We start from the raw sequence: 26,814 nt of genomic DNA, 5'->3' as shown, positions 1-26,814 counted from the left end.
GGATATAACAGCTGCAGCGTCGATGTTGTCTGCATGCATCACGCTACGCGATATACTCTCGCAATCAGACTCATTTATTGACAAAGCTGGCCAGTCCATTTGTAGTTTAGAAGTTTTACAGGTGCATAGACAAACATTCGCCACGAGAGGGCGTTCCAGCTCCACGTTTATTTACTGAGACCAATGCGTTCACTGACCCAAACCTGTGATTGGAGAAGTCAGTCGCAATCAGAAGCGGCCAGCCACCTATGCGTCCTGGAACACAGAGGATGATTTTATTGCGATCCTGTGAATCGAGTGATCCTGCTATCCGCTTTAAGAACAGACGCTATAATGCGTTTCAGGTCCAACTACACGTCCACGCTGCTTTACTAATGATGTATTAAGCATTTATAGTCCGGTCATCAGACCATGTTAGTAGCCTACATATCTCTGTTCGTTGTCGCTGTCCAAAAAAATTAATTGCTGAACTGTCCTAGGCTTGCTGTAACAAACCATAAAAATCGTATTTCATTTTGATGAACAAGAGATTGGTAAAACCAATAGACCGAATTAACAGGCAACAGACTTGTCCTATTCCGATGAGTGAATGACTACGCATGACTCTGTATTCTGAACCTGAAGAAAATGTTCACGCATAGCAAATGAGAGAGAAAGGCTCTTTATTCGCGAATTAACTTCACCGGGAAACTTTGAAGGTAGCCGCGCTCTGGAACACCGTTCACTTGAAATTCTTTCTCAGTTTCTTTTTTTCTTTCCTCCCTTTTTCCCTCGTTCGTTTTCTCCTCCTCCTGCAGAGGGAGTAAGGTGGAATATCGGGGCAGGTTTTGTTCACACACATCGGCGCACAGCTGGTAGAGAAAGATCAGCGAGCTCTCCTCCGAGAATAACTTTAGCTTACTCCTGTTAAGGCATAAGGGCCAGTTATTATTTGGGAAGATATTGGTGCATTTTAGAATATTTGGGGCCATATTTGACAGCGCGTAAGCTATTACCTTTTACTCGCGTTCTGGTCGTTTAAGGGAGTCAACTGTCTTCAGCGTAACCAGGGCAAAGGATTATAACCGTATCTGTTGGAAGCGAACGAGGAAAAACGTTGAGCCGGCGCCGGGAAGGTAGCTAGAGCGACCCAGGCCTGGATGTGCTCGGCCTCCCGCTCCCCAGCGGCCCGCAATGGGGGAGACAAAAATCATTTACCACCTCGACGACCAGGAGACTCCGTACCTGGTCAAACTGCCCATTGCTGCGGATAGGGTCACTCTCGCGGACTTCAAAAATGTGCTCAATAAACCAAACTACAAGTTTTTCTTCAAATCTATGGATGATGACTTTGGGTAAGGGTCAATATGACACTTTTTACACGCTTTACAGATGTTACAGGCGTGTTTGTTCTAATTTTACCTAGCCGCCGATTTACTTTTTTAAAAATTTATTTTCACTCTCAGGCTAAGCTAGTTGGCTAAAACGCTAGCCCAGTTCTTTCTTGGGTCTAAGAGCCCCATCCTTCACTTGTTCGGGTTTGGAGTTTTGGTACGCGTAGTTGGTACAGTCAGCTGGGTTGATTTGGAGGGGTGTTGGGGGACGTTACAGGACGTTTTGTGACTCGCAGAAATGGTTTTAAGTGTCATGGAAGCCAGTTCTTTTCCACAGTCCTAACCGCGTCCATCTTGGAAATGGACGACTCCTATATACGGCTATTGGCAGCGTTAGGGACGGGAGGGGGAGAAGTGTGCTGCAGTTTGCTTTGGAAGTAGGCTACTCAGAATTTCAGAAAGGAGAGTCTCACTAGTGTCAAAGGGGGTTGTTTTCTGTTTTTAAAATGGGGGTCGTGGCATTTAACAGTGTGTCCAAGGTAAACCGTTGATGTTTTGGGGCTAAAGAGTGGAAGGAGGGCCGGGTTACTACAATAAAGCAAAGCACGCCATATGCTTTACGGGGGTGAATGTTGTGACATCATCGCTTGTCTTTGAAGAAAAAAAAAAAACAATGATGACTGGTCATAAGTGCACAAAGCTCGTGCTTTACATTGAGACAGAATTCGTGATGGTTAATTCCTTGAGACGTACGCGGTGGACACCTTTTTGCGCTCTCGTCTGACGTGCCATTGTCCCTCAACGCGGACTTTTCCCATATTTCGCCCGTTCTCCTTTAAAATAACGTTTAAACTCCAAGCAACTTCGTAAACAAGGGCACACTTATCTTGGAATTTCAGAGGGAAAAGGTGAAAATGGCGGACAGAGACGGGAATGGGAGGGGGTAGTTGACGGACTGGATTCTTTTGTTGTCAATAGAAAGAAAGGAAAACGTCTCCTTTTGTCCTGCTAGCTTTCGCACACACTTTGCGCTTAACAGCGCTCTCGCTTGGCTGTGTGTTTCTGGTGCGGTGGGGAGGAACTCTCTCTCTCGAGCACCTGGAATGTTGTATAGTTGAAACAGCACATCGCCGGGGAATACGGCATGCTGCCCGCTAATACGATGAGCAGATGTAGGCCGGAGCCTCGGACTGTGAATTACGGCTAACTTTCAGAGTCCCCGCCTCACTCCCTCTTTAAATGCAAATCCATACAAAGCGGCGGGTTTGCTGTTGTTGGCAAGGCATTCATCTCCCAAATCACACACGGCAGAATTCCGCGCACACACACACACACTGTCTACGGTTTGAGAGGCAGGGCTGTGCTTTTCACAGCTATATTCTCTGCGCATGTGCCGTTGCCCTGTCAAGTCCAGACGTAGCCGTGTTAATGGTGGGCCGCTGCATTATTCCAGTCCTCGCGGAGATGACGGTATCTCGTGCTCACGATGGATTGTGACGCAACGCGTTAGATCAGCACGGGGATGATGCCATGATTACCGCTTGCATGACTATGATACTTACGGGATCGTCGACAACTGTCCCACAAAAGTGGTCCAAGATTTTCCGTTTTCCGCAAGTGCGTTGATGTATATTTTTAAATGATTTGTTTGCTTTTTTCTGGCACGCCCTTATCCGAGGCCAAACCCATAGTGTCACCGTGGTTACGCAATCAAGAACGTGCTGCAAATTAAATATCCAACCTGCAAAGCAGTTTCGCTTAAACAACACCTGCTCTGCGGATAGTTGGTGTTCACAAGTCTCCACAGTGAACCGTTCAGTGTTAAATCAACTCTTACAGAGTACATCTGGTCCCTGTTGGACTCGTATGTATTCTGTTGGAGTTGAATTAACACTGGACATTTTACTGTGTGCACACTCACATTTGCACACGCAAAAACACACTTTGTCACACGCGTGCATGCACACTCACGCATACACTTGGACGTGTTTCTGTGCATGCACACACAGTCTCTCACACATAAACATAGGCTCTCAGACATGCACACACTCTCACAGTTGCAGTGCACACACACTCTCACTCATGCACACACACACACACACACATGCACTCTCTTGAGCAGAGGCAACCCCTGGTGTTATCACAAACACCAGCTGTGTGTAGGGGTCCATGTCCATAGGGCAACTGGCTCTCAACCCCTAAACAACCCCCCCCCCCCCCCCCCCCCGTGTGGTCAGAGTTTGATTCCCCGCTCCACAGCGCTTTCTGTACTGTCACCCTCTCTGCTTTTTCCCCTTGTCTGAACAAAGAGGAAAAATACATGCAGAGGACAGGCTGTCTGCTCACCTTTAAAAAAAAAAAAAAAGAAAGAAAGAAAGAAACACAAACGGTAGCGTGCTCCACACGATTCCTTCTGTTGCCACGCAACAGTCTCTGCAGTCCGTAACCACCCAGCCCAATTTAAATTCAGTTGCATCCCTTATTGCGAGGACAGAAATGCCCCAGAGCTCATGGGTCTGCCTGGAAATGACCTGCTTCCTGCTGTTATGCTTAAGGCTCACAGTGCCACATTCTCCACTGTCATAAAGCCATTATCACGGGCAGACTTTGGATTGGGCAGCGTTACCCACACGTTGTGTTAATTATTTGTCTTTAATTGATTCGCGCTCACACACACACACACACGCACACCCAGAGAGACACATGGCTGAATCATTTTTTTGTTTTTGTTTTAACTTTCACCCATTTCCATGGTAGAATGTTTCACTGAAGAAATCCAGGCAAGGAAACCTTCCTGATGGGGGCTGTGCCCGCACTTGGGGGTTTGAACCCGCAACCTCTTAAGTTACAAGCCCGCTTCCGTAGCCTGTACACTACCACCCCTCTGCTGTGCATTCTGAAACCTCTCTGTTAAACACTGCATCTTGGGACTGTGAGGTCATGTGGAATCGTTCCGCGAAGTCATGCCCTCTTAGCGGAAAATCCCGGGCCTGGTTTACCGTTAAATTACTCCTGGTCTCCCCTCTCTCGCTGGACGGCAGTGGCTGGAATGGATGTTAAACCTGGTCGTCTGGCTGGACCAGCTGACCTCTCGTGTGGGTGATAAGTGATTGTCACCTCATTTGGTCGGAATGTGTCATTAGCCTGTGAAGTGTGCGTGCGTGCGTGCGTGTGTGCGTGTGTGTGTGTGGGTGCGTTTAGGAGAGTAGAAGAGGAAACAAGGCGGGACAGACTTACAGACTGTTCCCAAGTGCCCCCCCCCCCCCAAAAAAAAAAAAAAAAGAAACCCAAAAAACAGATGTCTGTGTTCTCCACTGTGGTGAGTCTGGTTCAAGCAGTGGCTCCCACTCTTCTGCACCCTAAATCCCTGATAAATGACCTCCTCCTGGCTGAGGACTCTGTGCGCTGCTGTGCTGTGCACAGCCACGATTCGGTCAGAGAGCGCAGTTGGAGTGCGCAGTTGAAGCCCCTGTTGTGAGAGAGCACATGTAAATGCTGTGCTTGTCGGACAACGTGGTTAACCCTGGTGCTGTCAGGGAGCGCAGCTAAATGTGGCTCTGTCGGCGAGCGCAGTCAAACACACTGTTGTGTTTTGACAAAACCCAGGTAAACTATATGCTGCAACAGAAGTTCAATAATATACTGGAGCAGCACAGTCAAAGGGTAAAAAGCGCAGTTAAACGCTGTGTTGTCAGAGAGCACAGGTGAAGGATATGCTATAACAGCGCAGTTGAATAATGTACTGTAACATAGCGCAGTTGGAAACTGCATTTTCTGAGAGCACGGGTAAAGGATATGCTGTTACAGCACAGTTAAACACTGTGTTGTCAGAGAGCACAGGTAAAGGATATGCTGTAACAGCGCAGTTTAATAATGTTCCATAACAGCACAGTTAAATGCTGTGTTCTCAGGGAGTTGTGCAGCTCAGGGGTGTGGTTGGGGTCTGAATTGATCCAGGAGGGGACATGGCTGCCAGAAAGGCTGTTTGTTTTGGGAGGGGATTCACTCTGGCCTTCCCGTTAGTGTATGGGTGTGTGTGTGTGTGTGTGTGTGTGCATGTGTGTGTGTGTGTGATGAAGATGGTCTGCTGGGAACTTGTTTGGCCAAAGCAGAAAGCCCTTTTCTCATGCAGGCACTTTTTCTCTCCCTTCTCACTTCTTTGTCTTTCAATTGTTTTTTTTTCCAAATCAGCGCTTTTAAGGAAGCTGACCTAGTTTTTCCTTATTTTCTAGTCTCGTCTGCATGTACACGCACACACATACACACTCTCACACACACACACACACACACACACACACACACACACACTCTCTCACACACACACACACACACACACACCCCTCTCACAACACACACACACACACTCTCACACACACACACACACACACTCTCTCTCACACACACACACACACACACACCCTCTTACACACACACACTTCCACACACACACACACACACACTCTCACACACACACACCACACTCTCTCTCCACACACACACACACACACACACACTCTCTCCACTAACACATTCACAACCGCACACACATCCACACACACCCACACACTTTTCCATCCATTCACGCCTCTGCTCGGGGTCTTATTTTTCTGCAGTGAATTAAATTTTTCAATCTAATCAGCGTGAGGCGATGAAAGCCAGCGGCCCGTTCCATCTGCGGATCGATAGAGCAGCTGCACCTGACCTCGCAGGGAGAGCGTCCTGAACGGGCCAGCTGGGAGTGGGGTCCCGGCGGGGGGGGGGGGGGGGAGCGTCCCAAACGGGCCAGCGGTGGGCAGTGGGGGTCCCGGTGGGGTGGGGGGGGAGGTGACCGTATTCCATGGCATGCTGCCTCAGCGGCGCTTGAAGTGGAGAGATCCCACGGTGCCCCGTAGGGGACGGGCCCAGCCGTGCTCCTCCGAAACGCCCCGACAGCTTCAGCCGTTCCCCCTCGCGCCCCCCTAGAGGAGCTGCACGGCCGTTGTGTCGGGGGGGTTAGGGTTAGGGTTAGGGTTAACGCCTGCATGTTCAGACTGCGATTCCCCTCGTCGGCCAGAGGAGGCGCTGGCGCTCAGACGAGTCCACAAGCTTCCCGCCAGCCGAAGTGCGACCCCTGCTGGTCTTTTACCGCCATGTACAGCTGGCTGGGGTTAGACCGCGGGGGCCAAGCAGCAGACCCCTCTACAAAAGTTGGCGGTTGGACGTATGGACCGTTGACTCTCTGATCGCAGCCAGTGAGGCACTTCCTGTGGAGTTTGCGGGTTTCATTTCAGCGTAGTGTGTCATAGTATACGTGCTAAGCGCTCACAGGAGGGGTCAGTACCCAAGTTCTCACAGGAAGGGTCAGTACCCAGGTCTCACAGGAAGGGTCAGTACCCAGGTCTTACAGGAAGGGTCAGTACCCAGGTCTCACAGGAAGGGTCAGTACCCAGGTCTCACAGGAAGGGTCAGTACCCAGGTCTCACAGGAAGGGTCAGTACCCGGGTCTCACAGGAAGGGTCAGTACCCAGGTCTCACAGGAAGGGTCAGTACCCGGGTCTCACAGGAAGGGTCAGTACCCAGGTCTCACAGGAAGGGTCAGTACCCAAGTTCTCACAGGAAGGGTCAGTACAGTTCTCACAGGAAGGGTCAGTACCAAGTTCTCACAGGAAGGGTCAGTACCCAGGTCTCACAGGAAGGGTCAGTACCCAGTCTCACAGGAAGGGTCAGTACCCAAGTTCTCACAGGAAGGGTCAGTACCCAGGTCTCACAGGAAGGGTCAGTACCCAAGTTCTCACAGGAATGGTCAGTAGGCAGGTCTCACAGGAAGGGTCAGTACCCAAGTGTCAATGGAAGGTCAGTACCAGGTCTCAAGGAGGGTCAGTACCCAGGTCTCACAGGAAGGGTCAGTACCCAGGTCTCACAGGAAGGGTCAGTACCCGGGTCTCACAGGAAGGGTCAGTACCCAGGTCTCACAGGAAGGGTCAGTACCCAAGTTCTCACAGGAAGGGTCAGTACCCAAGTTCTCACAGGAAGGGTCAGTACCCAAGTTCTCACAGGAAGGGTCAGTACCCAGGTCTCACAGGAAGGGTCAGTACCCAAGTTCTCACAGGAAGGGTCAGTACCCAAGTTCTCACAGGAAGGGTCAGTACCCAGGTCTCACAGGAAGGGTCAGTACCCAAGTTCTCACAGGAATGGTCAGTAGGCAGGTCTCACAGGAAGGGTCAGTACCCAAGTGTCAATGGAAGGGTCAGTACCCAGGTCTCACAGGAAGGGTCAGTACCCAGGTCTCACAGGAAGGGTCAGTACCCAGGTCGCACAGGAAGGGTCAGTACCCAGGTCTCACAGGAACGGTCAGTACCCAGGTCTCACAGGAAGGGTCAGTACCCAGGTGTCACTGAAAGGGTCAGTACCCAGGTCTCACAGGAAGGGTCAGTACTCAGGTCTCACAGGAAGGGTCAGTACCCAGGTGTCACTGGAAGGGTCAGTAGGCAGGTCTCACAGGAACGGTCAGTACCCAAGTTCTCACTGGAAGGGTCAGTAACCGGGTCTCACAGGAAGGGTCAGTACCCAGGTCTCACAGGAAGGGTCAGTACTCAGGTCTCACAGGAAGGGTCAGTACTCAGGTCTCCACCAGCCAGTATTGAGGGCAGGCAGTGAGAAGGGTAGCCAGCACACCAAGTGTGAAGCTTGAAAACACTGCAGCAAGGATTCTCAGATCTGGCCCTCCAGGCCTGTAGTACTGCTGGCTTTCCTTTCTGACCGATAGCTAATTGATTGATTAGCGTCACTGACCGGCCGTCTGGTGGATTTGACTCACCTGGTGTCCCAGGTTTAAATCAGTCTTGATTAGAGGGGCGGAATGAGAACCAGCAGCACCACTCTCCTCCAGGTCCAGATCTGAGTATCCCTGCGTTACAGTTCATTGGTTAATTGGTGTTTCGTCAGGGTGTCGTAACGGTTGAGAAGCTGGTCTTGTAGCCTAAAGGTTGCAGGTTTGATTCCCAGAAAGCACCCTGCTGTTGTACTCTTGACCATGGCGGTTAACTTGAATGACTTCCGCGTATATGAAGCTGGGTAAGTGGATACTGTGGCTTCAGCATTGTGTGAAGCTAGGTAAACAGTTACTATAAACGGTTACTGTGGTTACCACCTCTGGATGACAGTATGTGTTAGACGGCTGTAGTGCATAAATGCAGTGTCTCTCGCGATCACAACCTTCTGGGATTTAACCCACTGCATTTTGGGAATTAACCCACGGCATTATGGGAATGAACCCATAGCGTTTTGGGATTTAACCGACAGCATTACGGGAACGAACCCGAAGTGTCCTGGAACTCAACCCACAGCGTTCTGGGATTTAACCCACAGCATTCTGGGAATGAACCCATAGCAGCGTTCTGGGACTTTTCCCATAGCATTCTGGTGTCAGGACTGCGGGGACTCTGAAGTTGGCCTGAGGCTCATGTGGGTGAGCCACTCGCTCTTCACCCCTTCTGCCTGTGATTGACAGGGCAGGCAGTCATGGCTTTTGTAGGCTGGAGTAAAACTGTGTGTAAAAGCTTGATTTTTTTCTGTTGGTCGCATGCCTTGATCAACAATGCTGAGGTCAGGTAGCTATAGCGATCAATTGTTTTTTTTCCCCTTTGTATTTTTTAGTTTTTTTTACCACACTCATGCATTTTAAATGAGGCTTAGTTCCATGGTATAGTAAGGACTCCTCTCATACTTGTGTCATTTCTGTATTGCGTGTGTGTTACATGTGTGCGTTTAATATGTGGATTTCTCGTTCCGACTGTTAGGTTCTTCTTCTGCAGTCTTTAAGTGGGCCTTACCGAGCGGTGATGGGCTATGTAGTCATTTACACTGGGTAATGTCAGACTGAGTGTGAGTCGTTGGCTTCAGACGCTGCCCGTTGGCAAGGCAACATGAATGGCAGTTATAAATCCACATGAAAGCACCAGGCACTGCACTTCGTAAGAGTGTGAGATGAGAGGGAATCACTGATGTGTTCTCTCATTTTTTTTTTTGTCATTGTGGAACACTGAACAGATTTAGTGAGGGGGGAGTGGAGGTCAGACAGTCTGTGGGGGGGTGGGGGGGGGGGGTGGGAATGAAATCATCCCATCATTACTGAGGGAAGAAACGGAGCAAATGAATCCTTCGGAAGCGGCCGGGGAAAAGAAGGTCCACTCGCTCGGACCGGGCGTCTTCCGCCCCGTTTTAACGAGCCAGGGCAGTGTTCAGCTGAACACGTCATCGTCGCAGATCACAGTGTGGCCGGGGGCAGTGGGGTTAGGACCACGTGTCCTCTAATGGTAGGCTGTGTGCCTTTAAACATGATTGAGGGCTGACAGTTGGGAGCTTCCTCTGCTGAGGGACTTCCAGATCGTTCTGTGGGGAGGAGTGATCTAATATAGCTAATATTGGTCCTTTTAAACCCTCTTATCATCGGCTTAACACTGCCAGAGTTGATTTAATAGCGGGAATTTTCTGCTTACGGATTTAAATATAAATATATATATAAATGAAATATATTTGCAAGGTTGCCCTCAAGTGAAGGCAGTTAAACGATTCTGCTGCGTTTGAAATTCCGCAGTACATTTCCATGGCAACTAGTGAGGTCCTTTTTGCTGTATGCCTGTGCACCTCTTTAGCTGGTGTCCACCTCAGGGTGTGTGGGATCGAGCTCCAGGGGACCTTTCAGGGTGTGTGTGGGATCGAGCTCCAGGGGGATCCACTCAGGGTGTGTGAGGGATCGAGCTCCAGGGGGATCCACTCAGGGTGTGTGAGGGATCGAGCTCCAGGGGGATCCACTCAGGGTGTGTGAGGGATCGAGCTCCAGGGGGATCCACTCAGGGTGTGTGAGGGATCGAGCTCCAGGGGACCAGCTCAGGGTGTGTGGGGGATCGAGCTCCAGAGGACCAGCTCAGGGTGTGTGGGGGATCGAGCTCCAGGGGGATCCCCTCCGGGTGTGTGTGGGATCGAGCTCCAGGGGGATCCACTCAGGGTGTGTGAGGGATCGAGCTCCAGGGGGATCCCCTCCGGGTGTGTGTGGGATCGAGCTCCAGGGGATGGGGGCTGCGTTCTCTTCCGTGGAGGGGCGAGGGTTGGAAAGTGCAGGGGAAATTAAGTCTTGGCAGGGGGTGATTGTTGCTGTTTTGGCTCTACTCAAGTCGCACCCCTCTGGGCTCAGTATCGCCCCTGACTGCAGGGTTTTAACTGGCCAGAGTCCAGGAGACACTCACAGCCAGAAAATGTAACCCAGTCATTCCAGTGTTGGCCTAAAGTTGGTTGGGGTGTTAGTCGAACGTTGGCCCAATGTTGCCATAATGCTGGGGCCAGTGTTTACTTTGCCCGGTGCCGTTTCTACCGACGTGCCGAAGGTAACCCTTGGCAACCTCAAGGGCTGAAAGGAATGTGCTGACTTCAGCTGCAAGCAGCGACCCCAAAAAAATAAAAATAATGAAAATTAATCATCCACCTTGGACCTTTGTGTTCTTCCACGAACACGTGACTAATCCTTTGGCTGTTCTCACGAATCAGTCTCTGGACAGCGTGTGCTGCGGGCTGGACTTGCGTCTGCTCGCATTCGCCGTATCCAACTGCGTGCCAGTTCTGGCATTTGCCGAAGGGTCAGATCGGCCTCCTCGTAGTTTATCGACACAAGCGTTCTTACAGCGTGCATCTGATGATGTTTAAGACCGTACCGGTCCATGCTGTGGTAGCATTAAAACGTGTGCTTCCTTCCTGTGAATAAAGGGTCTGCTAAATGACTTGGGTTGTAAAACCTTAACTTTAATTTGAATTTGAAATTGGAAGCGTGTGTGTGTGTTCGACAGTGAGAGGGTGTCCGTGCGAGCGTGTGCGAGAGTGTGTTATGTGTGTGTGAGAGAGATACAGAGATTGGCAATAAGGGTGTGCATATACAGGAGTGAGGGAAGGATAGAAAGAGGGTGTGAGAGAGAGAGAGAAGATAAAGGGATGGAGGGGAGGGTTTTATGCATGGCTGAGTCTAAGGCCCGCCTCTGAGTCTGTGATCGTTAAAGAGTCTTCGGGATTTGGCCTCTCGGCGCTTCTCACCGTCGATCTCTAATTCAGACGCGTAAAAGGAGCCGTGGGCCCTGGGAACGGAGGGAGGGAGGGAGGGAGGGATGGGAAGGAGGGAGGGAGAGAGGGAGAGAGTGATTTACGTGGGCGGGCCGGCCTGGCGCTGCCTCAAAGGCATACTTGGCCGTGGAGCCTGGCCGACGCGGGGAGGTTTGACACAGCCCCGGCCATTGAGGCCGAACCAGAGTGAGCCCTCAACTTAGGTCACATGACTAAACCCTGTTAGGTCACGTGACTAAAACCGTGTTAGGGCCTTATCTCAATGCCCCACTTGGGAACCCCTCAAAAATGGCACTTTTATGTAATTCCTTATATGAAATAAATCAGAGCGTCTTTGTGGTGCGATTTAGGCCTACCCCTTTTAAACGATGGATTTTACTCTTATTTCTGCAACTTTAAATTAAAACAGATGTTCTCAAATATGACCAAAATAATGGAGGAAACATATTGGTAAAAATACCCACATGCACTTCTCAGAAAAGACTATGCCGAAGATATCTATCAACGAAGTGTCCAAACTCAAAAACACCGCCTCAGGTGTGCAAATTAATCGCAGAGCCAATCAGAGCCACTTTTCAGTTAGTCCGTTAATAAGTAGGCTACTGAACGCCTGGCAGAAAATGGTCATGTACGTTTTAAACAGGGATGAACTGCGCTTGTTATGTCTGTCCTTCAGTGAGATGTGAATCTGAAACGACTCTCACTGACTGTTTCCTGTCACCCAGTAGTAAGCAGCGTGTAATACGAACATCCTTTTGTCTTTCATTTGTCACGACGGGTCATTATTGTGAGCGAATCCCGCCCGTTATCGCTACCTTTTCACTGGCTGCGTCTACTCCTGCTTGTCTCGCCGAACCATGGAGACTGTTACTATGGTAATGGGGTCAGGCGAGGTCAGCGGGGCTTTCGGGGGAGCAGCTGGGAGAGGTGTGGGTGGGAGGGAGGGGCGTGGGGGGGGGGCGGTGGGTGGGGTTGTATCGGGCACACGTTAAGATTTTTATTGTCACACGGTTTGATTTGATTCCCGCCTGTGTCCCTCCCCCACAGTGTGCGTGCGTGTGTGCGTGCGTGTGTGTGTGTGTGTGTGTGGGCGCACGGGTGCCAGATATAAGGTGCTGTTTGCTTCTGCTGTTGGTGTCAGATCTTGTGAGTGTGTGTTCACTCTTCCTGTTGGCCGAACCGCGCCCACCAACCCCCCCACCTCTCTCTCCTTTCTCCTTAAATTCAAATTCAGAAACCTGTATTAATGTAAATTACAGATAAAAAACGGGGAGGGGGGGTGGGGATAACAGCAGGAGCGTTGCCTAGGTGATTATATACAGAACATTGCTTGGCGAAGTTTCAGAAGTGCTTGCTCCCCTCCCGGTCGTACTGAGAGTCTGTGTCTAAGTGGAGGTGTTCAGCGGGCTCCTTTGTCCCCGAGGCTGTGTCAGACAGCCAGCTGCTTGTTTTTTTGCGGACTGCGCTCCCCTGCTCCTCCGCTCAAAATTCTGTTCTGCAGGTGGCGGCAATTTGTGCGGCCAGATGTGGTCGTTTATGGGGGGAAAAAAAACGTGTCTCCTTAATTTGACCGCGTCTCACACTAATTTAGGAGGTTAACATCCACGAGTGTGTCATGGAGGAGTATCGGATGTCAGGTCTGTGTCTTTTTAAAGACATTTTATTGTCGTTTAAGTGGGTTCCTAGCCAATTTATGATTGCCTCATTTTCATTTAAATAGCTGTATTTATGCCTGTTTTATGACTTTTGTTCCTGTAGGCTATATTCACTTCCACATGAGCTCTGGATTTTTTTTTTTTTTTAAGAAAAACATTATTTTGGAGTTTTGTTTACAGCCAGGGCCCAGGTCTGGCAGTACTGCTTCAGCAGTGCTAGCTTTTGCTGAAGGTCTTGTTTAGTTGACATGAAAACGATGCACAGAAAAATAAATTTAGACTTCTTCGTTATGTAGAAGAGACTGAAATTACTCCTTGTGTTGTGACTGATTCCTTGATGTTGAATATTGTTTGGTACAGTCAGCCAGGTCTGGTGTCACTCAGGCCTGGATTCAGTCACTATTTGTCTGTAACGTTGAACTTTGCAATAGACAGATTGTTTGTCAAAGGGAAGGGTATTAAATCTGTTTCCTCTGGCCTCTTTTAAACACTATGTCTCAAGTTCTCCTGTTAAATTACATTACTTATAATGAGCTGTAAACAGCAGTCTCTTGTTTTGTTTAATGGATTTTTTGTTAGGGTGTTAAGGATGTGCATATGGTCTGTTACAGTGATAGTCTGGGGAAAAGAATTGGACTCAAGAGGGAGTGTAACATTTGGTGTGTTTGTGTAGGATTTGGGCTCATGGGGGTGAGTGACTGTAGGGGATGTCCCTTCCTTGCTCACACACTCCCTCTCTCTCTCTCCCTCCCTCCCTCTCTCTCTCAGGGTGGTGAAGGAGGAGATTTCGGATGACAATGCCAAACTGCCATGTTTCAACGGAAGGGTGGTGTCCTGGGTGAGTTCCCACCCCCAACCCCTGCACCAGTGTCCCTCTTTCTCTCTCTGTCCCCCCTGGGTGTCCTGTCTGTCTCCCCTGTCTGTAGCCCCTGCCCCCCTGTGTGTGTCCCCTGTGTGTAACCTCTCTCTGCCCTGTTTGTCCCTGTTGTAAGTGGAAAATGGGCAAAGCGTGGGGCTGGTGTAGTATTATCGCAGAAGGGTTATTGTCAGACAGACACAGACACAGACCGGCTGACTGCAATAACATAAGACGATGTGGTGTCTCAGGGTGGCAAATAAAATGGATGAATCTGTCACTTATTTCTGTTTGCTCTCTCTCCCTCCCTCTGTCTCTCCCTCTCTCCCTCCCTCTCTCTCTCTTTCTCTCCCCCCCTCCCTCTCTCTCCCCCTCCCTCCTCGCACCTCTCTCTGGAGTGTCACTCTCCCTGAGAGTTTTTGTCAATGACAGCACAGCTGGTTCATTGCAAGTCCCCAAAACAGAGTTCCGTACCCTGGGAGAAGTGTGTGTGCGCGCGCGCGACGCGTCAATGGGTGCGCATGTGTGTGATTGCAAGGTTCTCTGATGTCTGCTTGAAAAACAGACAGGGACAGAGAGATAGAGAAGAGAGGGAAGAGGAAAATATAAAGAGAGAGAGAGAGTAGGAGTATCCAGTTACAAACCAAAACGGAGAAAGGAGAGGTACACTTAAACAGACACTGATTTCCCTCAGAGAAAGCTGAATCACTTAGACATACGTGGCCAACTCCAATGTTAGGCCAGTTCACAACCTTACCTCACACATTACCAGCAAGCCAAAAAGGAGGAGACTAAAGACAACTATGTAAAACAAGGCCTTGAGAAAGCCTAACAGTCATTTTTTTTGAATTGCCATGCACACAGACACACTTTCACATGCTAGCTCTCACTACCTGGGAAAAAAAAAAAAACAGTTCCCTCAGTGGGTCTTCGTCCTGGAAAGAGAGGAAGAGGAGTAGTATCCTTCATTTCCTGTCGAATCCCCTCAGCCATAAAACACTGAGCTCCAGCATTCCGCCGTGCCTGCACGGGGAATTCAAAAGCGGGATTCATGAACACGGCGCTCCTGCGATGGTTGGCTTGGCGGCGTTCTTGTGTGCGCTCGCGGTTGGATACTTCTGGAACCGTTAGTGGAAGGAACTGTCAGGGCTGTGGCTCTGGAACCGCCTCTCCTCACGGAGACACGGAGGCCCCCTGGTGGTCAGAATGAGGAATCGCACGGAATCTCTCTCATTTCCTCTCAGCTGTTGAGCAGGGAGAAAGAAAGCAGTGTCCTGCTTGACCTGCCTGATTGGATTAGCTAACTGGAATCACAGGATTCTTAGCAACACACACAAAATATCAGCCGGCAGTGAGAAGATTGGATCAAAAGGGGGGGTGGGGCCATAGGAGCAAACACAGGCAATGCTATCCTTTATTTATTTTGTCTTTTGGAGTTGGGGGGGGGGCACACTGTGTCTGTGTGTCTCTCTGCCTTCTTCAGTGTGTTCAGTCTAATGACAGTCATTAAAGATATCACATTTCTGCCCCCCCCCCCCAAAAACACACAAGCTCACACACCTTGCTCTCATATGTACACGCACACACACACACGCACACACACACGCACATAGACAACTCTGTAATTGTGCAGCTGAGTTTATGATCTGCCTGGGACTGTCCAGTATAACCATATACAGCTCTATAATTAGACTATAAATTTAATTTGAATGTTTATCTAGACACTGATGGCACAATATTGCCCCAAGCCTTCATAAGCACGTACTAATATTATAATTGCAAAAGGACTTAAGCAATGAAATGAAGAACAAAACCAGGGTGGATTGACTGGGTTGACGTGGGTAGACTGGAGTGGTGGGTGGGGCCTGGGGGAGGGGGTGTGGGGAGTGGGGTTGGGGGGCAGTTTATTTGTGGGTGGGGGGAGTGAGATGTGGTTGTTAATGTGCAAACTGCAAAGTGTGAAAATTAATCAAACGTAAATTCACAGAAGCACGGATCTTGTTTCTCTTTTAACCCCCAGTGTATGAGGGCCTGCCTGCCTGTGTCTCACTGTCTGTCTGTCTGTCTGCCTGTCTGTCTGTCTGTCTGTCTGTTTAGCTGGTGTCAGCGGATGGCTCCCACTCAGACGGGGGCTCTGTGTGTGCAGACAGCCAGGTGGACCTGCCCCCCCCCTTGGAGAGGACCGGAGGCATCGGAGACTCCAGACCCCCTTCCTTCCAGTCAGTGCTGCACTCCCCTGTGTGTGTGTGTGTGTGTGCGTGTTTGTGGGTGTGTGTGCGCTTGTGTGTGTGTGTGTGTGTGTGTTTGTGTGTTTGTGTGTGTGTGTGTGTGCATGTATGCGTATATGTGTGCATGTGCGCGTGCATGCGTGTGTGTGTGTGTTTGTGTGTTTGTGTGTGTGTGTGTGTGCATGTATGCGTATATGTGTGCATGTGCGCGTGCATGCGTGTGTGTGTGTGTGTTTGTGTGTGTGTGTGCATGTATGCGTATGTGTGTGCATGCGTGTGTGTGTGTTTGTCTCAGCCTCCCCTTGGACTGTGTCTGTCACTGTCTCTTATCTCCCAGTTTGCACCTGTCTGTGTGTGTGTGCCTGTCTGCTGGGGTCCTTCCTGTCTGTCTACGCAAGCTTCCTGCTTTCCCTCTCCCCCTCATGAGTGTTTGCCTGTGAATCCCCCACTAATGGAACCCTGAGTGGAAACTGTGGATAAGGTCCCTCTGGTGGTGAAGCCTAGGCACTGCGCCCAGGCTCCCTCAGTGGACAAATCACATCACAGGGTATTTAAGCTGCGTTCATGTGTCACACTGTTCACACAGACAGGAGGGCAGCACCCGCACCCAGTGCCGTCTGACTGACTGCAGATTTTCATCGGTCAAGAAAACATATGTGTGACTGTGGTGTTTTCCCTCTTTTTTTCTTTCTGATCTCTCCCTCCCTCGCTCAGCGCGAATGCTGCCGGCAGTCAGGACAACCTGGACACGGAGACGGAGACGGAGTCGGTGGTGTCGCCTCGGAGGGAGAGGGAGAGGGAGAGGGACCGGGAGAGAGAGAGGGACAGGGAGAGAGAGAGGCCGCGCAGGAAGGACCCGCACGAACACGGTGAGGCGTTGCCTCGGTCCCTCTGTACCCTCTGTCCCTCCGCCTCACACTCAACTTTCTGCCTCACTCCCCTGTGCCCGTTGTCCTCTCTGTCGCCCCCTGCAGGCGGGAGGATGAACGGTCACTCGCGGCCGGAGCGGCGGCCGGAGGTGGGCGGGTACGAGAGCGCGTCCACGGCGATGAGCAGCGAGCTGGAGTCCACCAGCTTCTTCGACTCGGAGGACGACGAGTCCACCAGCCGGTGAGCTCCCCCGGATCGGAACCGGCCCCAACCCCAAAACCCAACAAACCCAGCGCCGGCTGAGACCGTACTGCTCCTGTGTTAAACTAGAGGATGCGTGCGTGTGTGTGTGTGTGTGTGTGTGAGAGAGAGAGAGAGAGGTGTGTGTGTGTGTGTGTGTGTGTGTGTGTGTGAGAGAGAGAGAGAGAGAGAGAGAGAGAGAGAGAGAGAGGGGGTGTGTGTGTGTGTGTGTGTGTGTGTGAGAGAGAGAGAGAGAGGGTGTGTGTGTGTGAGAGAGAGAGAGAGAGAGAGAGAGGGAGGGAGGTATGGAGGATCAGCAGTGCTTGAATGGGAGTCGTGGGTATTTCACGTGAGAATGATGTCACAGTGGGAATGATGTCACAGTGGGGCAGTGATGTAATGCCTCTCCCTCAGGTTCAGCAGCTCCACGGAGCAGAGCAGCTCCTCGCGCCTGAGGCGGCGACATCGCCGTCGCCGACGGAAACCCAAAGCGGCGCGCATGGACAGGGTGAGGCCGGCGGTCCCAGAGAGACGCGCAGCTGCCGTCGGACGTTATCGTTCTATAAATGTGTGTTCCTCACCCCCGCTCCCTTTCTCTCTCTCTCTCTCCTTTTCCTTCACGCGCTTTTTCTCCTCTTCTCTCTCCTCCTCTCCTTGTCTCTCCCCAGTCCTCCTCGTTCAGCAGCATAACAGACTCCACCATGTCACTGAACATCATCACTGTCACTTTAAACATGGGTGAGTACGTCTGTCTGTCTGTCTGTCTGTCTGTCTGTCTTGATCCCCACACCCTTAATTAAAAGTGCTCAGGTTTAGAAAGACCATTTGAAAGAACATTTTGACAGAGGTACCTTGAAGTCCTCATACTTTTTTTAAGGAGAGCTCTTGGTGATCAGCAGTTAAAGCTTGGGTTTTGAACGAGGTTATGGAAAGCCAAACTTGCATTCGCAATCGGATCGCTTGAAAAGTCCTTGAGTTTGTGGCGTGGGTGAGAGCGGGAACACTTCTCTTTTTCAGCATCCCCTCCCTGCTTCTTTCTCTCCAATTCACATTCAAATTTGCATTCAAATTCGCTTCATTGGCAAGAGCATACATGGGGAGAGTATCTCAACGGTGGCAGCATCATCGACATAATACATACTGTTAATTGAGTTTCAGAATGAGCTTTAATACTTTACTTTAATACTTTAATAATAATAATAATAATAATAATAATAATAAAAGTAATAACAACAAAAATAATGATAATAATAATAATATTCTGTACCCCTCTCACTCTCTCTTTCTCCCTGCTCTCTCTACCGCTCTCTCTCCCTCTCTCTCTTTCTTCCCTCTCCCCCTCTCCCCACCCCCTCTCTCCCTCTCTCTGTAGAGAAGTATAACTTCCTGGGCATCAGCATCGTGGGCCAGAGTAATGAGAGGGGCGACGGGGGCATCTACATCGGCTCCATCATGAAGGGCGGGGCCGTGGCGGCCGATGGGCGGATCGAGCCGGGAGACATGCTGCTGCAGGTGGGCGGGGCCAGAGAGTTGATTTCTGGGTCTTGTAGTTGATCGGGCTGACAGAAATACAGGTGGAATCTGTGCATGGTTTCAGCACTTTTTCCTTTCTCTCTCTCTCTCTATCTCCCCATCCCTCACCTCCTCTCTCTCTTTCTTCATCTCTCAACCCCCCTTCTTTGCTCACCCCCCTCCATCTCGCCTGCCCTCTCTCTCTCCATCTCTCATCCCCTCTCTCTCTCTCTCCCTGTTGCCACCCTCACTCTCGCTATCTATTTCCTGTCGCCACCCTCCCTCTCTCCACCTCTTTCCTGTGTCCCTGTCGCAGGTGAACGACATCAACTTTGAGAACATGACCAACGACGATGCAGTGCGAGTCTTGAGAGAGATCGTACACAAGCCAGGGTGAGACAGACGGACAGATGGACACACATACATTCAAACCAGCAGGACCCCTGCAGAGAGTACCAAAAGCCCGTTTAGTTATCGATAGGAGTTATTGATTTGCCTCTGTGTAAAAAGTGTCTCAATTGTAGGCGTGTTGATAGTGTTAGGCACTGTGTAAAAAGTGTGTCGATTGTAGGTGTGTCAGTAGCGTTAGGCACTGTGTAAAAAGTGTGTTGATTGTAGGTGGGTTGGCAGTGTTAGGCACCGTGTAAAAAGTGTGTCGATTGTAGGTGTGTCAGTAGCGTTAGGCACTGTGTAAAAAGTGTGTCGATTGTAGGTGGGTTGGCAGCGTTAGGCACCGTGTAAAAAGTGTGTCGATTGTAGGTGGGTTGGCAGCGTTAGGCACCGTGTAAAAAGTGTGTCGATTGTAGGTGGGTTGGCAGCGTTAGGCACCGTGTAAAAAGTGTGTCGATTGTAGGTGGGTTGGCAGCGTTAGGCACCGTGTAAAAAGTGTGTCGATTGTAGGTGGGTTGGCAGTGTTAGGCACCGTGTAAAAAGTGTGTTTTTTTTTCTCTGTCGGCAGTCCCATCACCCTGACGGTGGCGAAGTGCTGGGACCCCAACCCTCGCGGCTGTTTCACTTTGCCACGGAGTGAGTGTTCCAGGCCCCGCCCCCTTCCTCCAAAACCCCTCCCCTCAAATCTTCAACATTTGTCCACTGTATCCCCGCCTCCTGATCATTCCCCTCCCCCGTGACCATATATGGCGTGATATGCTCATTGTGGCACACGCCACCATGTGTTTGTCTGTGGGGGGGGAGTGTTCCTCTGTGTAACTGTCTTCTCCCCCCCCCCCCCCTCCTGATCCGTAGAGTTGAACTATATGCCGTACTGCCCCACTCAAACAGGTACCTCGCTGGTGCTGCATCTACATGCCCCCACGCCCTCCACCTCGCGCCCCCCCCCATCTGTCTCTCAGCCCCCCTCACCTCCTTCCCTACCACCTCTGTCTCCTCCCCTGCCTGAGATCTTCACCTTCTTGGAGGCCCTCCCCTTGTTTAGCCCCTCCCCCTCCCTCGTTTAGCCCCGCCCCCTCCCACTGCCTGGCTGCCCTGTGGAGGATAGCCCTTCGCTGTTTGTCCGCCTCCCTTGTCTGTCCCTCTTCGCCTGTTTGTCTTTCTGTATGTGTGCATGTGTACGTTTTGTGTGCGTTTGTGGGCTGTTAAATGTGGTGTTTTTCTCGTGTGGTTTCCTTAAATGTAGTGTTTTTTTTCTTAAATGCAGTATGTTTTTGCTACGCTGTTTTTTCTTTCCATTGGGAAGAAAGAGATGAACAAGGCATGCAGGCAGTTTTACAAACTAATGCAACTTCATTTTTTCTCTCTTCTATGTGATCTCTGGCTGTGTGTGTGTGTTAGCTGTGTGGGGATGTTTGTGTGTGTATGTGTGCGTGTGTGTGCGTATCTGCATGTTGTGAGTTTGTGTATGTGTGTGTGTGTGTGTGAATCTGCATGTTGTGAGTTTGTGTGCATCTGAATGTTGTGAGTTTGTGTGTCTGTGTGTGTATATGTATGTATGTGAGTGTGTGTCTGTTAGTTGTGTGTGTGCGTGTTGTGAGTTTTTGTGTCTGTGTGTGTGCCTGTGTGTATATTTATGTACGTGAGTGTGTGTCAGTTTGTGTGTGTGTGTGTGCGCATATGTATGTATGTGAGTGTGTGTCTGTTAGTTGTGTGTGTGCGTTTTGAGTTTTTGTGTGTGTGTGTGTGCCTGTGTGTATATTTATGTACGTGAGTGTGTGTCAGTTTGTGTGTGTGTGTGTGTGTGTGTGTGTGTGTTGTGTGTGCGTGCGTGGTCGTGTGTGTGTGTGTGTGTGCTGTGTGTGTGTGTGTGTTTTACTTAGTACGCGGTGTGTGTCAGTTGTGTGCTCTGTGTTGTGGTGTGTGCGTGTGTGTGTGTGTGTCTGTGTGCGTGTGTCGTGCTGCGTGCATGCGTGTGTGGTGTGTCGTGTGTTACTTGGTTGTTTTTCTTCACTGTACCCTGTTATCCTCAGAGCCTCACACTGGCCTCCCCCGTCTCTGTGCAGGTGAGCCGATCCGGCCCATAGACCCTGCTGCGTGGGTGTCCCACACCGCGGCCATGACGGGGGCGTACCCGGTGTACGGTATGAGCCCGTCCATGAGCACCATCACCTCCACCAGCTCCTCCATCACCAGCTCCATCCCTGAGACCGAGCGTAAGTGTTAGCAACACCCCCCCACACCCGCACTCAAACCTTTATCCCTAACCCTACCCCCCCACACCCGCACTGAATCCTTTATCCCTAACCCCCCACACCCGCACTCAAACCTTTATCCCTAACCCTACCCCCCCACACCCGCACTGAATCCTTTATCCCTAACCCTACCCCCCCCAAACCCGCACTGAATCCTTTATCCCTAACCCTAACCCCCCCCACACCCGCACTCAAACCTTTATCCCTAAACCTAACTCCCCCTCCCAGCCACACCCCCCTCCCAGCCCCCCATCCCCCTGCCACACCCCCTCCCAGCCCCCCGTCCCCCTGCCACACCAGACTGCCATGCTTCCTGCTTCCTGTCCCAGCCACGCCCATACCATACATCCTGCCTCTCTGTGACTGCACTTCAGGAGAGCAAACACTCACGCACGCACCCATGCCCACACACACACAGATATGCACCACGCACACACACACACATACACACAGATATGCACACACGCACACACACACACATACACACAGATATGCACGCACGCACACACCCACACAGATATGCACGCACGCATACACACACACATACGCACACACACGCTGTTGTCTGTATCAGTACATGCTTCCTGTCTGTCTGTCTGTCTTTATTCTGTTTGACTGACTGGCTGTCCTCCCTCCTGGTCTCCCAGGGTTCGACGACTTCCACCTGTCCATCCACAGTGACATGGCAACCGTTGCCAAAGCGATGGCTTCCCCAGAGTCAGGTCTGGAGGTGCGAGACCGGATGTGGCTAAAGATCACCATTCCCAACGCCTTCATAGGTACTGTCTGTCTGTCTGTCTGTCTGTCTGTCACCATTCCCAACGCCTTCATAGGTACTGTCTGTCTGTCTGTCTGTCACCATTCCCAACGCCTTCATAGGTACTGTCTGTCTGTCTGTCTGTCACCATTCCCAACGCCTTCATAGGTACTGTCTGTCTGTCTGTCTGTCTGTCACCATTCCCAACGCCTTCATAGGTACTGTCTGTCTGTCTGTCTGTCTGTCTGTCTGTCACCATTCCCAACGCCTTCATAGGTACTGTCTGTCTGTCTGTCTGTCTGTCTGTCTGTCACCATTCCCAACGCCTTCATAGGTACTGTCTGTCTGTCTGTCTGTCTGTCACCATTCCCAACGCCTTCATAGGTACTGTCTGTCTGTCACCATTCCCAGTGCCTTCATAGGTACTGTCTGTCTGTCTGTCACCATTCCCAACGCCTTCATAGGTACTGTCTGTCTGTCTGTCTGTCTGTCACCATTCCCAACGCCTTCATAGGTACTGTCTGTCTGTCTGTCTGTCTCTGTCACCATTCCCAACGCCTTCATAGGTCTGTCTGTCTGTCTGTCTGTCCCATGTCACCATTCATAGCCTCATGGTCGTCTGTCTGTCTGTCTGTCTGTCACCATTCCCAGTGCCTGCATAGGTACTGTCTGTCTGTCTGTCTGTCTGTCTGTCTGTCACCATTCCCAACGCCTTCATAGGTACTGTCTGTCTGTCTGTCTGTCACCATTCCCAACGCCTTCATAGGTACTGTCTGTCTGTCTGTCTGTCACCATTCCCAGCGCCTTCATAGGTCCTGTCTGTCTGTCAGTCACCATCTCTAGGGCCTGCAAATGTACCGTTAGTTTGTCTGGGCGAGAAACATTCTGTAATTAACGAAGTCCGCGAACGCCCGTTAGCGCGTTAGCGCTAGCTTCGCCGAGGACACGGCGCGTAGCGTCCGCCTCGCGCGTTACGGTCTGCGTGTTCCGCGCCTCTCACCGCGCGTGTGTGTGTGTGCGTGTGCGTGTGTGTGTGTGCGTGTGTGTGTGTGCGTGTGCGTGTGCGTGTGTGTGTGTGTGTGTGTGTGCTCGGGGTGCCACAGGCTCGGACGTGGTGGACTGGCTCTTCCACCACCTGGAGGGCTTCACGGACCGGCGCGAGGCGCGGAAGTACGCCAGCAACCTGCTGAAGGCCGGCTTCATCCGCCACACCGTCAACAAGATCACCTTCTCCGAGCAGTGCTACTACACCTTCGGGGACCTGTGTGGCAGTGAGTGTCCGTCCGTCCCTCCGTCCGGCCGGCGCGATGGCGCCGCGTTAGCAGGCTGTGCTGTCCTGAGCTGTCTCACTCTGCCTTTGAGTGCGTGTGAATGAACAGACTCTCTTCCCTCCTTCTCCCTCCCCTACTCGTTCTCTCTCTCTCTCTCTCACTCTCACGCTGTCTCTTCCCCTTTCCTTGTTGCTCTGGTTCTGTCTCTCTCCTGTCTCCCTCGCTCTCTCTCTCCCTCTCTCTCTTTCTGTCCCTCTCCCTCTCTCTCCCTCTCTCCCCCCCTCCCTCTCTCTCTCTCTCTCTCTCTCTCTCCCCCTCCCCCTCTCTCTCCAGACATGGCTAACCTCTCGTTGCACGACCATGATGGCTCCAGTGGAGCCTCAGACCAGGACACCCTGGCCCCCCTGCCCCACCCAGGCGTGGCCCCCTGGCCCCTGGCTTTCCCCTACCAGTACCCCATCCCCCACCCCTACAACCCCAGCCCACAGCCCCAGCCTGAGCCCCCCCATGGCTACACCGCAGGGGGGGGGAGCGCCGGCAGCCAGCACAGCGAAGGTGAGACGCCCAAACGCACACACTCTCACGCACATGCGCACACACACACGCACACACACACACACACACACTGACGCACGCACATACATACATACACACACACACACGTCTCTGCCTGCATGCTCCTGCGTCTCCACACACACAGTACCTGTACACTAATTGGCACTGGTGTATTCCTGTGATTTTTTGTGTAGTACTTTGCATTGTAAAGAATTATCCCAACAAAAGAGAGAGGGGAGGAGCAGGAGGAGGAGAGGAGAGAATAGGAAAGGACAGGATAGGAGAGGAGAGAAGAGAGGAGAGGACAGTGGAGAGGAGAGGAAAGGAGGAGAGAGGAGAGGAGGACAGTGGAGAGGAGAAGAAGAGAAAGGGGACTGGAGAGGAGAGGACAGGATAGGAGGAGAGAGGAGAGGAATGGAGGAGAGAGGAGGGGAGAGGAGAAGAGGAGAGAGGGGTCATGAGAGGAGAGGAGAGGAGAGGAGAGGAGAGCGGGGACAGGAGGGGAGAGGACAGGAGAAAGCGAAGAGCTCAAGCCTGTGCTTTCCTGTCTGTTTCTCAGGGAGCCGCAGCAGTGGCTCGAACCGCAGCGCGGGGGGTAAGAAGGAGGCGAAGGCCGGCCCTGCCGGGGGGGGCGAGTCCAAGTCGGGGGGCAGCGGGAGCGAGTCGGAGCAGCGGCGGGAGAAGACGCCCAGCGAGCGCTCGGTGGCGCCCCCTAGCGAGCGCAGCGTCCACAGCAGCCACGGCCTGACGTACGGCCCGCCCGGCCTGCCCCCCCAGCCCCAGCCCGGCCTGCCCCCGGCCCAGGCCCCCCCCGGCTCCCCCCCGGGCCGCGACCTGGCCGCCGTGCCGCCCGAGCTCACCGCCTCCCGCCAGTCCTTCCGCATGGCCATGGGAAACCCCAGCGAGTTCTTCGTGGACGTCATGTGACCCGGACAGGAAGATGCGGAGGCAGGTCAGCAGGGGGCGGAAGCTTCCTGGAGCAGGGAGGAGGAAGAGAGGGTTCCGAGAGAAATGGAAGGAGCGAAGAATTGGAGGAGGAGGGAGAGGAAGGACAGCACGCACTCCTCCATCCCTCCTCTGTGGGGCTGCCCGCTGTTACTTTCTTCAGTGAAGAAGACAGGAATCAAAAGTGGCTCCCCCCCCCAAGGGTGCGATGGTTGTAACGGCCTTTCTCTTAATTCTTTCTGAGTCTCCTGTCTGGTGTCCTTGCACCCCCAACACCTCCATCCCCCCCACCTCCCCTCGGGCAGTGCCGCACGTCCTCCACATTCACATTTTTTTGTAAAAACTTGAGAGAAAAAAAAAAGATGAGAAGAGATGCAGTGCAGAAGGAAGGAGTGAAGAGGAGGAGGAACAGGAGGAGAGAGATCCTCTCGGTCTGATTCTCAATGGCTGGACAAAGACTCAAACGCTGACTGGGATGATTGTTATTTTGTGCTTCTTTTTTTATTGTGCTTGTCTGTTAGAGATAAATGGAGAGTGAGAGAAAGAGAAAAGAAGCAGGTTTTAGTGCCAAATGGCCCCCTGTTCACAGAGTGGGAGGCTGTGTGTGTGTGTGTGCGGACTTGCGCGTGTGCATGCGTGCATGCGTTTGTGTGCGTGCATTTGTGCGTGTGTGTGTGTGAGGTGCGTGTCTGTGTGGGTGTGTGTGCGTGCTGGCTGTGTTTGAGAGAGGGGGGGAGAGAAAGAGAGAGAGAGGGAGGGAGGGAGAGAGAGAGCCCTTTGGTGAGTCCGCAGTTCTCAGGAGTCTGACGTCTTTGTCTGTCTCCCTGGGAGACGAAGGTGTGGCTCGTCGTCCGCTGGGCGTGTTTAAGGTGTCCTGCCGCACGGACGCACGCACGTTCCCACGGGCATCCCGGCTTTCGCTGCTGTTGCCATGGGAACCCACCCCCGCCCCCACCCCACAGCTCCAGAGTTTTCAGGCTGACCTTTCTGGAATGTTCTGAAGCACACACTGCGAGCAGCCAGGCATTCAGGAGCTGTCGGAGCCGACTCAGTCCGATTCGGCTCGTTTTTCACATTCGTAATCCTGCGTGTTTCGCCGTCTGTGAAATCTGCATCAGACTGCAGCGGCTGGCTGCTGCGTTTCCGTGTGAGGAACTCTCCACAGGCAGCCTGGCAGCACTAACCCTTTGAAGAGCAGGTTTATTTGGAATGTTTTATTCAGCATCCTGAGTCAGTGTTCTGGTACTCCGTTGCTTTCAGTCACCAGCAGCGATTGTGACATCAGCATTAGAATGTTCAGTTAAGGACATTCCAATCATGTATTTGTGACCTCACACCTTAAAGGGGTTAGTGGTATTAACAAAGACGGGGATGCTCCAATATCCCAGGTGCAGAAGGCGGTTGTGGAAACGTAAAGTATAGCACACTTTCTTACTTTTATAGGTAACGTCCAGCCTACCTGTGAACAGTTCCTGTAATCTCTTTTCTTGCGTGGTGTAGCTTCTCTCTTTCTCCCACTCTCACTGCTTCAAGAACATTTCAACAGGTTTTAAAGCTCTCTTTGTTAATCTGTCATCGTCATTAACATTAACAATCCTGTATCTTTTTTTCAGTTTAATGTCTCATTGTAATGTTCATATCACGAACGCCCCCCCCGCTACCACCACCCCCCCATTTATTTTCTTCTGAACTCATTTACATCTCCAGTTCTGAATTATTAGCATCAGATCATGTATAGTGATAAGCAGTCAAGTTTCATACAGACTGTGCTGTACGATGTTTTATGAAAAAAAGAATTGTTTTTATTTATAAACATAGTTTTATTGCATAAATGCTGCTTGTGTGTGTCTCTAGTGTCCTGTCAGCTGAATGCTTGTCTGT

At 51.5% G+C, this 26,814-nt stretch overlaps 1 protein-coding gene across 2 annotated transcripts; it reads left to right on the top strand.

Annotated features, from left to right (window-relative positions):
- The first annotated feature begins 734 nt into the window (after positions 1-734).
- On the top strand, positions 735-26,765 carry LOC135258213 (segment polarity protein dishevelled homolog DVL-3-like). Of its 2 annotated transcripts, XM_064341520.1 has the most exons (16): positions 735-1,334; positions 13,823-13,892; positions 16,008-16,129; positions 16,853-17,007; positions 17,113-17,248; positions 17,663-17,756; positions 17,917-17,986; positions 18,621-18,760; positions 19,077-19,153; positions 19,719-19,786; positions 20,006-20,041; positions 21,217-21,366; positions 22,053-22,184; positions 23,266-23,433; positions 23,767-23,988; positions 24,548-26,765. In XM_064341520.1, the coding sequence occupies exons 1-16, from the start codon at positions 1,174-1,176 to the stop codon at positions 24,913-24,915; spliced, it is 2,169 nt and encodes a 722-aa protein (XP_064197590.1). In that variant the 5' UTR covers positions 735-1,173; the 3' UTR covers positions 24,916-26,765. The 2 variants fall into 2 exon arrangements, with proteins under 2 accessions (XP_064197590.1, XP_064197591.1); XM_064341521.1 differs by lacking the exon at positions 20,006-20,041 and having other exon boundaries at positions 753-1,334.
- The last annotated feature ends 49 nt before the right edge of the window (positions 26,766-26,814 follow it).

The sequence above is a fragment of the Anguilla rostrata genome, chromosome 6, assembly GCF_018555375.3.
Source record: "Anguilla rostrata isolate EN2019 chromosome 6, ASM1855537v3, whole genome shotgun sequence".
NCBI classification, from domain to species: Eukaryota; Metazoa; Chordata; class Actinopteri; order Anguilliformes; family Anguillidae; genus Anguilla; species Anguilla rostrata.
This window is presented reverse-complemented; position numbering and strand designations above follow the sequence as displayed.